We start from the raw sequence: 10000 nt of genomic DNA, 5'->3' as shown, positions 1-10000 counted from the left end.
GAGAGCAGACTTAAACACCATGGGGATAGAGGTTTGCACATTACAGTGTGGTTATACTGAAACGATGTAAATTTCCCCGTTGTGGGACTAATAAAGGTTTATCTTATCTTATCTTGAAACATTTGACTTCAGTGATTGCAGGAAATAAAGACGAGATCTACTGTATCTATCTATCTGTCTACCTCCCTTTAACCCTAGGATTGGGTAAGGCTAACCCAAACCCTAACCCTGGGTGGGTATACTGATTGAAAGTGGGTTTTGAGTAAGAGTTATATAAAATATTTTAATGGATGAAGAGTATGAATTGCAAGAGAAAGAGGTGGAGAGTTGACCTATTACACTGATTTAAACAACACAGTTAATGATAATAATTAACCATCTCTGCAGTGGTTTTTAATGTTTTTTGTGATGTTATTTTTTCCTTTTTTTGTTGTGTTTGTTTTGTTGTTTTTACTTTTTTTACAGTTAGCAACATTTACCTAAAACACTGCCTGAACTTGTGTATAGCCTACTTTACATCTTCCAAAACAAACTAGCAAACCAGTCAACCAACAAACAAGTAAACAGACAAACAAAAAATAAACAACAGGTAAAGAGACAAACAAACAAATAAACAAACACGCAGGTAAGCAGACAAACAAACAAACAATTTGGTAAACAGACAAACAGGTAAACAGACAAACAAACAAGCAGTTAAATAGACAGACAAACAAACATACAGACAAACACACAAACAGGTAAACAGACAAACAAACAAACAGTTAAACAGACAGTCAAACAAACAGGTAAACAGACAGACAAACAAACATACAGACAAACAGTAAAAACAAAAACACAAACAAACAAACAAACAAACAGACAAGCAAACCAACCAACAGGTAAACAAACAAACAAACAAACAAACAAACAGTTAAACAGACAGACAGACAAACAAACAAACAAACAAACAAACAAACAGGTAAACAGACAAACAAACCAGCAGGTAAACAGACAAACAAACAAACAAACAAACAAACAAACAAACAGGTAAACAGACAAACAAACCAACAGATAAACAAACAAATCAAACAAACGGTTAAACAGACAAACAAACACACAGACTAACACACAGGTAAACAAACAAACAAACAGGTAAAAAGACAAGCAAAAAAAACAAACAGGTAAACAAACAAACAAATAGTTAAACAGACAGACAGACAAACAAACAAACAAACAGGTAAACAGACAAACAAACCAACAGGTAAACAAACAAATCAAACAAACAGTTAAACAGACAGACAGACAAAAAAACACACAGACAAACACACAGGTAAACAAACAAACAAACAAACAGGTAAACAGACAAACAAACCAACAGGTAAACAAACAAATCAAACAAACAGGTAAACAGACAAACAAACCAACAGGTAAACAAACAAATCAAACAAACAGTTAAACAGACAGACAGACAAAAAAAACACAGGTAAACACACAGGTAAACAAACAAACAAACAAACAAACAAACAAACAAACAAACAGGTAAAAAGACAAGCAAAAAAAACTGGTAAACAAACAAACAAATAGTTAAACAGACAGACAAACAAACAAACAAACAAACAGGTAAACAGACAAACAAACCAACAGGTAAACAAACAAACAAACAAACAAACAGGTAAAAAGACAAGCAAAAAACAAACAGGTAAACAAACAAACATACAAACAAACAAACAGTTAAACAGACAGCCAAACAAACAGACATCCGGACAAACAAACAACCAGATAAACAGACAAACAGCTAAACAGACAAATAAACTAAAAGGTAAACAAACAAACAAACAATAAACAGTTTAACAGACCAACAAACACACAAACAGGTAAACATACAGACAAACAAAAAACCTGTAAACGGACAAACTAACAAAAAACAAACTGGTAAACAAACAAACAAACAGGTAACAAAAATAGCAGGTAATAACAGGTAACAAACAAACAAAAACAGGTAAAAAAAAACATGTTAAGAGACAAACAAACAGGTAAACAGACAGAAACAAACAAACAGGTAAACAGCCAAACAGAAAAAGAGACAAACAAACAGGTAAACAGACAAATGAACAAACAAAGGGCTAAACAGACAAACAAACAGGTAAACAGACAGACAAACAAACAAACAAACAAAAACAGGTAAACAGAAAAAACATGTTAAGAGACAAACAAACAGGTAAATAGACAGAAACAAACAAACAAACAGGTAAACAGACAAACATATAAAGAGACAAACAAACAGTAAACAGACATAAGAACAAACAAAAGGGTAAACAGACAAACAAACAGGTAAAAAGACGAACAAACACACAAACAAACAGGTGAACAAAAAATAAACAGGTGAACAGACAAAAATGTAAACAGAGGTAAACAGGTAAACAGACACAGACAAACAAACAAACAAACAAACAAAAAACAGTCAAAAAAACAAACAAACAGACAAACAAACAAATAAACAAATAAATAAATGTACTGTACGGACCCTATCCCCCGGGACTCACCGGCATCGTAGAAGGTGTCCAGCACCGAGGTCTCCCCGAAGTCCAGGCGGCCGAAGGTCACCGTGGTGAGCAGGGCACTCTCCGCGTCGCAGGCCCGCTGCAGGCATTGCAGAGCTCCGGACTCGGGGCTGCTGGCCAGCACCGCCTTCAGCCCGTCGTTCAGCACGTACACCGCCCGTAGGGAGCGCTGCTTGGCTGGCGGGGCGGGACTGGCCACCTCGCCCCTCTCCCGGTCCCGGTCAACCACGCCGCAGATCCCCGCGCAGTGCTCCCCGCCCGGGTCAGCGACCGGCGCGCCCTGCCCTGTCTCCATGGAGGAGAAGATAAGACAGCGCAGAAGTCCCTCTTTAGTTTGTTCTATGTTCTGGTTCTGTCTGTTCCTCTCCGCTGGTTCTCCTGGACTCTCCTGGTTCCCCTTGGCTCTCCTGGACTTTCCTGGGCTTCCGTGGTTCCCCTGGACTCTCCTGGACTCTCCTGGTTCCCCTATGCTCTCCTGGACTCTCCTGGACTCTCCTGGTTCTCCTGGACTCTCCTGGTTCCCCTGGGCTCTGCTGGTTTTGTCTGTTCCTTCCCTTGTTCCCCTTCCCTTTCCCTGGTCCAGCTGGTTCCTGGACTCTTGGTTCACCCTGGGCGCTCCTTCTGTATGTCCCTCCTCTGGTTCCTGGTTCGAATTCCTTGTTTCTAAGTTTCCTTTGGACCGGTTTTCCTGGTGTTCCTGGACTCTCCCGGTTCCCTAAGTTCACCTGGATTCTCCTGGACCCCCCTGGTTCTCCCGGTTCTCCAGAACTGTCCTTGACTCCCCTGGTCCTCCTGGGTCTACTGATTCTCCTGGACCCCCCTGGTTCTCCTGGACTCTCCTGGACCCCCCTGGTTCTCCTGGACTATCCTGGAACCCTCTGGTTCTCCTGGACTCTCCTGGACTCCCCTTGTTCTCCTGGACCCCCCCTAGTTCCCCTGGACTCTCGGGGACCCCCCTGGTTCTCCTGGACCCCCCTGGTTCTCCTGGTCTCTCCTGGACTCCCCTGGCTCTCCTGGACCCTCCTGGGTCTACTGGTTCACCTGGACCCCCCTGGTTCTCCTGGTCTCTCCTGGACTCCCCTGGCTCTCCTGGACCCTCCTGGGTCTACTGGTTCACCTGGACCCTCCTGGTTCTCCTAGGCTCTCCTGGACCCCCCAGGTTCTCCTCTACCCCTCGCTCTCCCCTGCGCTCCTGACGCGGTTGGGTGTGCGCTCTCTGGGTTTGTCCCCCCACATCTCCGCCTCATTAGTTCACATTACGGGCCCATTATCTCGCACCAGGAGGTCCGAGACTGGATCCGACTGGATCATTAAAGAGAGAACGAGTAAAACTGCAGTTAAAAAAAAAAAGAGGGAAGTGCGGTTGGGGGTGGGGCTGAGGTGGGGGTGGGGGTGGGTTTGGTGATGGATGGCGAAGTATTTGCGTTTGATTCGAGAGAAGACACGGAGATCCGTCCTCAGCTCCACAGCATTCCATTGCAATCCGTTCCAAAAATGTCCAAGTGTGCTCCAGTCCCGGAGACTCGAACCGACTCACCAGACCCCGGAGCATTCTCGTCCGGGCGCAGCCTGCAGGAGGGGCCGCCGGTCTCCGCGTCCTCGCACCGGTGAGACCAGGCTACGGAGACCGAAATGTTATGGGTCACTGCTGGATGGCTAAAAATAAAACTGCCCTCATACGGTTGTTTACTTTAATGAGACTACAAGGAGTTGCAGGGTGTCCGTGTGCTCTGGAAAAATATAATCAAATAAGAAATATAATTTATAATGTATAAATATGTATTTAAATGAACATTTAATATATATGTACTGTATGCATTTAAAATAAAATATATTTTAATATATGGAAGGACTCCACTTATGTTTTGCAATACATGCCAACATGTTTTATTTTTTCCCCAGACATACACTACAAAATATACTAACAACAGTGAAATTGTTATCCAAGAGTTACATATTTTATTTTGTAGAATATTTGGTAAAGGTTGGGACATGATGAAAATTAAACTTGATACAGCTACATAGGCTATTTATTTTATGCATTTTTTTTCTGGCCAATGCTCATGGGAATGTGGAACAGAGCTCTGTGTACACTGTTCATTTTTCATCGTCTATTGCTTGAGAAAACTGTAATTTTTTTATATATATAATGGTGTCTTGAAATCCCATGTGAGATTGGTCACTGAAGTGGCATAACACACAAAATAAAAAGTAGTATACTTCATTCATTAAGTGATTCATTCATTTATTATTGGAAAGACATCAAACTATGTGTTGAAAAATGTTAATAATTCGCTGTTCTGTATTATATTTCAAATATATGTTATATTACTTATATTAAATAGCAGATATACGGAAACATATGCCTGTGTCATCTTTTGATGTCCGTCTTAGAGTTGATAAAAACCTTGAATGTCACTATAGTAGATATAATTATATGGAAAATATATTGCGGTAAGATGGTGCCATGATGTGATCCACAGCCTGGATCCACATCCTGGATCCACGTCCTGGTTCCACGGCCTAGATCCACGATCCACAACCTGGATCCACAGCCTGGACAACAGTGATCTCCACTTATTCTAGCCCACACTGCAGCTTTGACCAGCCAGTTAGTTGGTTTGATTGTTTCACTTCAACTTTTAGTGGCGCAATTGAGTGTCGCAATTATTTAGCTGAGAAAAAATCTCTAGAACTTTCACTTCTGCTTCAAGAGACAGAACCTCACAATATGCCAGCCTTATTGAAATCACATTCTGTTGGGGAAGTTGGCCAGGCATCCGTCTTCCTATTCTGCAAATCATCTTCATGGAGCTTTAAATGACTACAGAATACATTTCTACATATTATTCATTTTCTAATATTCCCTCTGGGTTTAAATGCACACTGCTTCTGCACCGTCATAAGGTTGTTCACTTTAATCAGACTGTGGTCTGCGGCCCCCAATTGGTACTCGAAGGAGTTGCAATGGTTCGCAATAAAATTACTTCATTATATATATATATATATATATATATATATATATATATATATATATATATATATAAATTATTGTTTTTATTATTTTACATGCTTTAACATACATTTTTTTCCACAACATAGGTTTCCTCAATTCCAGTAGTGATGGTGAGTTTTTGTTGTGAACTTGATTGTTTTTTGTCTGTTTATGCTTTACATTACATTAGGTTTTAGGCTTTTAAATTACATTTCACAGTGTGATTTATTAATGAAAACACAATTAAGCTTAAATAAATGTAACATCCCTGCTTATATAAAAATTCCCCAGAATGCAATGCAGAAACCCAACTGTACAAACCAATTGCTGTATCATGCTGTACATTTCCCAAAATTAGAATAAAAACCAATTAAATGAATTAAAAGTACTATGCTGTAGAAAAGCTCACACACACACACGCACACACAGTACTATATCACTCAATTTGGTGTCACATTTTTTTATTAAAATCTGCACACATACAGTACATAAGAGCATCTTTATAACACTGAAATATAAAAGTATATATATATATATATATATATTCATTTATTTATCTATCTATCACTATCCTGGAGATAAAAAGAAAACATGTGTAGCCTCGGGTGTAGCGGGTTTTCTTTGTAATCAGAGAGAGAGAGAAATGAAGAAAGACAGAAAGAACAAAATAAAGAAAGACAGAAAGAAAGAAAGAAAGAAAGAAAGAAAGAAAGAAAGACAGAATTTAGCAAAAAAAAGGAAGGCCACTGTGACACGTTGCCATAGATACTGTGCACATGTGAGGAGGGGTGGCAAATGGTCACGCTCACACACACGCGCTCACACACAAAAACACACACACACACACACACACACACACACACACACACACACACACACACACACACACACACACACACACACACACACACACACACACACACACACACACACACACACACACACACACACACACGCACGCTCATGCAGATACGCACACACCTACAAGGTGAAGGCCGCAGAGTGGACACAGAACACCGCTCGGGCGACTTGGAACCGACCAGCAAAGTTCATGTCCAGGTTCCCCTGGCGATGCTGGGAAACCAGTTTGGAGCAATACCGGTTTGGACCAATACCAATACCAGTACCAGTTTGGACCAATTTGGACCAACACCAGTACCAGTTTGGACCAATTTGGACCAACACCAGTTTGGACCAATACCAGTACCAGTTTTGACCTGTACCAGTTTGGATCACTACCAGTTTGGACCAGTATCAGTTTGGACCAGTACCAGTCTGGACCAGTTTGGACCAGTACCAGTTTGCGCTGCAGATTGCTCCGTCACAACACACCGGCAGCCTGGCGGTCTCCCGGAAGATATCAGTAAACAAATGGACAAACAAAAAATAGTGAAGTAAACACAGGATAAGGCTCTGTGTGTGTGTGTGTGTGTGTGTGTGTGTGTGTGTGTGTGTGTGTGTGTGTGTGTGTGTGTGTGTGTGTGTGTGTGTGTGTGTGTGTGAGAGAGACTTTGGTGGTAGGGTTGGGGGTTGATTCTATGGCGTCTTACTGTTGATGCCATTGTTGATGTCGTTGTGTTTGTTATCATTTGGCACAAACATGTTTGTCTGAGTGTCTTGGCAACACGTGATGACATTGAAAAAAAAAAGGAAACAACAAAAAAGACCAAAACAAGCGCCGCGTTGATGTCATCAGAGGGCGACGAGACGATCCAGTCGTTTGTGGTTTCTCACTTGGAGAGGTTCTTCTTAATGTGCTCTACCTCAATCTGACAAAGATAATATTCATATAAAATATAACTTGTCACATCTGTTCAATCTTTTGGCTTAAATCTACATTGTGCGAAATGGTGTCGTGACTCATCAACCAATCTTTTTTTATTTTTTATTTTACAAAATAATGGTATGGATTACCACTTTAATATCCCCTCTGGGATCTCTAAACACTCGGGGGAACTCACCTGTAAACAAATGCGAATGCGTTTCTCCTCTTCCAGCTCACTGGCCAGCTGCTTCATTTCCTGCCTGCAACACATAGAAAAAACAAATGGGATCCACACGTGCACAGAGATCGGCGTCTGTATCGGGAACGACAGTACTGTGCTCATGCACCCGCTTCGGTAAAACCTTGGATACCAAGAAGCCAACACCGACCTCCAACCTTGTGGTTGGACGTCACATCGTCGTGTTGAACCTGATTAAGTTCAAACAAAGTAGTAAATGAATCGTTTACTGAAAAAAAAGAATCAGGATGGAAACAGGGTGTTGAAAAAGCAGCGATCTAATATTATTGTGAATGAAAATATCAGTTTTTGAATCAATTGTTGGTAATGGAAAGAAAGTACAGGAAAACCACCTGTTGTGATTTCTTACATTGTTATTGCTATTACACATGCTTTAATGCACATTGCTTATGTACCGGTAATATTCTATATTAAGAAGCAAGAAGGTCCTGGGTTCGGATCCCGCCTGGGGCGCTGTTGGCACCGTGCTCCGGTGGGTTATCTCCCAAATAGGAGCCTTTCTGTGTGGAGTTTGCATGTTCTCCCCGTGCTCACATGGGGTTTCCTCCACCTACCGTCAGTAAATCCTGCCCACTGCTCCTGGCTGCCCACCGAAGGAAGGACAAGCCAGGACGGGTCAAATGCAGAGGCCTCATTACACCGGCCAGTGTGTGTGTTGCGTGACAATTAAAGATTCTTCTTATTAGGGTATTTGCTCTATAATTTTCCTTTGTGGGATTAATAAATTATTATCTTATATCATCTTAACCTTAAAAATGTTAAATGATGAACGGTAATGAATTGGTTATCACGTAAATATATATATTTTTTTGTATCATTAGTAAACAAAATATAAGAAGATAGAGATTTAATGAAATGAAATGACCTGTGCTGGCTCTTGAGCAGCTCCACGGAGGCCCTCAGGTCCCGGAGCTGGTTCTTTAGTTCCTCCAGGCTGGGAGGGGTCAGGGGCGAGTGGCGGAGCTCCGGCGAGGGGCTCAGAGCCGAGGAAGAGGAGGGGGAGGCAGGACGAAGGCCGGCGGCTGGCAGGACCGGCTTGGGGGGCAACGGCGACTTACTGTCCGGGACCTGAGAGGAAGACGCAGGTCAGCGGCTCCGGCAAGGTTTACGCATTTCATTCCTTCTTTTTTCTTTATGCATTCAATTATCTCAATTGTTCTTATCGCTAATATATATATATATATATATATATATATATATATATATATATACACACACACACACACACACACACACACACTTTTTTTTAAATTACTGAAAAAATGTTTTGCTTATATATACATATTTTATTTTATATATTTTTTAAGAATGGCAACTTTCATAAAACAAAAGATCAAGTGGAACTGAGTAATGAAATATAAAATCCTTGCATAGAAGCGAGGAGGACCATAGAATACAAAAATGTCAAAATAACATATTAACAATACAATTAAAAGTGTAACTTTCAACATAGAATATATTTTCCCACAATTTACACTCAAGTAATTGTGTGTGATGGCTGTTTATACCTATTTTAGTGTTTTATACAAATGTATTTAGGCGACATTAGCTTTAATTAAAGTAAAATTCAATGGAAAATCTATGCTGTGGCGTCCTCTTCTGGAGAAAAGCGGAACAACAGCATACTTTATTTCCTTACAGAGATGGAGGGAACTGCTTTCCTCCGCGAAACGTCCACGGCTCTGGAGGGGAGAGAGTCCTGCTCCTCCACCCCTCGCACTTTATCACTCCTCTCCTCCACCAAGGAGGGCGAGTCCAGCATGTCGGGACTGGACAGGGAGGACTGGGAGATGGGAAAAGAGAGGGGGGGGGGGTCGAATCTCATTTCTCAAGAAAAGAGAAAAATGTCTTTATTTGTCACACAACACACCACACTACAACACATGCTTGCACCCACACACACACACACACACACACGCTTTGATGGTGGCCGGTGAAATGGATCCTCTGCATTTGACCCATCCTGGCTTGTCCTTCCTCCGGGGCCACAGCCAGGAGCAGTGGGCAGCATACGTGGACGCGCCCGGGGACCAGGTGATAAGTGTCCATCGCTGGTCAGACGATGATGGGTGCATGTTTTTGAGGGGGGTCCTTACTGACGTGAGGTGGAGGAAACCCCATGTGAGCACGGGGAGAACATGCAAACTCCACACAGAAAGGCTCCTATTTGGCAGATAACCCGCCGGAGCACAGTGCCAACAGCGCCCCAGGCGGGAATCAAACCCAGGACCTTCTTGCTGTGAGGCAGCAGTGCAATGCACTGCGCCACCGTGCCAACAGTGCGGATAAATAGTTTAGTTTGCGTGCGTGCGTGTCTCACTGGTGTTATGATCTGGGATCGCGGTCGTCGGTCTGTGATCCTCGGTCGCGACGCTGTCGGATGATTCAGTCGCTCCGTTGCCGAGACAACAGCGTCCAAGTCCATATCTACACACACACAC

At 42.2% G+C, this 10000-nt stretch overlaps 2 protein-coding genes across 6 annotated transcripts in view; both read right to left on the bottom strand.

Annotated features, from left to right (window-relative positions):
- Positions 1-4796, bottom strand: part of map3k15 (mitogen-activated protein kinase kinase kinase 15) — a 32590-nt gene extending 27794 nt beyond the window's left edge. For all 3 annotated transcript variants that reach the window (XM_080020591.1, XM_080020592.1, XM_080020593.1), the window contains exon 1: positions 2523-4796. In XM_080020591.1, coding sequence (XP_079876717.1) covers positions 2523-2835 — 313 coding nt within the window. In that variant the 5' untranslated portion in view covers positions 2836-4796. The remainder of the gene's footprint in view (positions 1-2522) is intronic.
- A 1237-nt stretch (positions 4797-6033) lies between these two features.
- sh3kbp1 (SH3-domain kinase binding protein 1) overlaps positions 6034-10000 on the bottom strand; it is a 36843-nt gene continuing 32876 nt past the window's right edge. For all 3 annotated transcript variants that reach the window (XM_080019865.1, XM_080019867.1, XM_080019866.1), the window contains 5 exons: positions 9880-9986; positions 9199-9342; positions 8425-8627; positions 7497-7560; positions 6034-7304 (listed from right to left, as the gene is read on the bottom strand). In XM_080019865.1, the coding sequence (XP_079875991.1) occupies positions 7266-7304; positions 7497-7560; positions 8425-8627; positions 9199-9342; positions 9880-9986 (557 nt within the window). In that variant the 3' untranslated portion in view covers positions 6034-7265. The remainder of the gene's footprint in view (positions 7305-7496; positions 7561-8424; positions 8628-9198; positions 9343-9879; positions 9987-10000) is intronic.

This window comes from Zeus faber (genome assembly GCF_960531495.2).
Source record: "Zeus faber genome assembly, chromosome: 19".
In the NCBI taxonomy this organism is placed as follows: Eukaryota; Metazoa; Chordata; class Actinopteri; order Zeiformes; family Zeidae; genus Zeus; species Zeus faber.
Note: the sequence above shows the minus strand (reverse complement) of the source record. Positions and strands in the feature narration are given on the sequence as shown.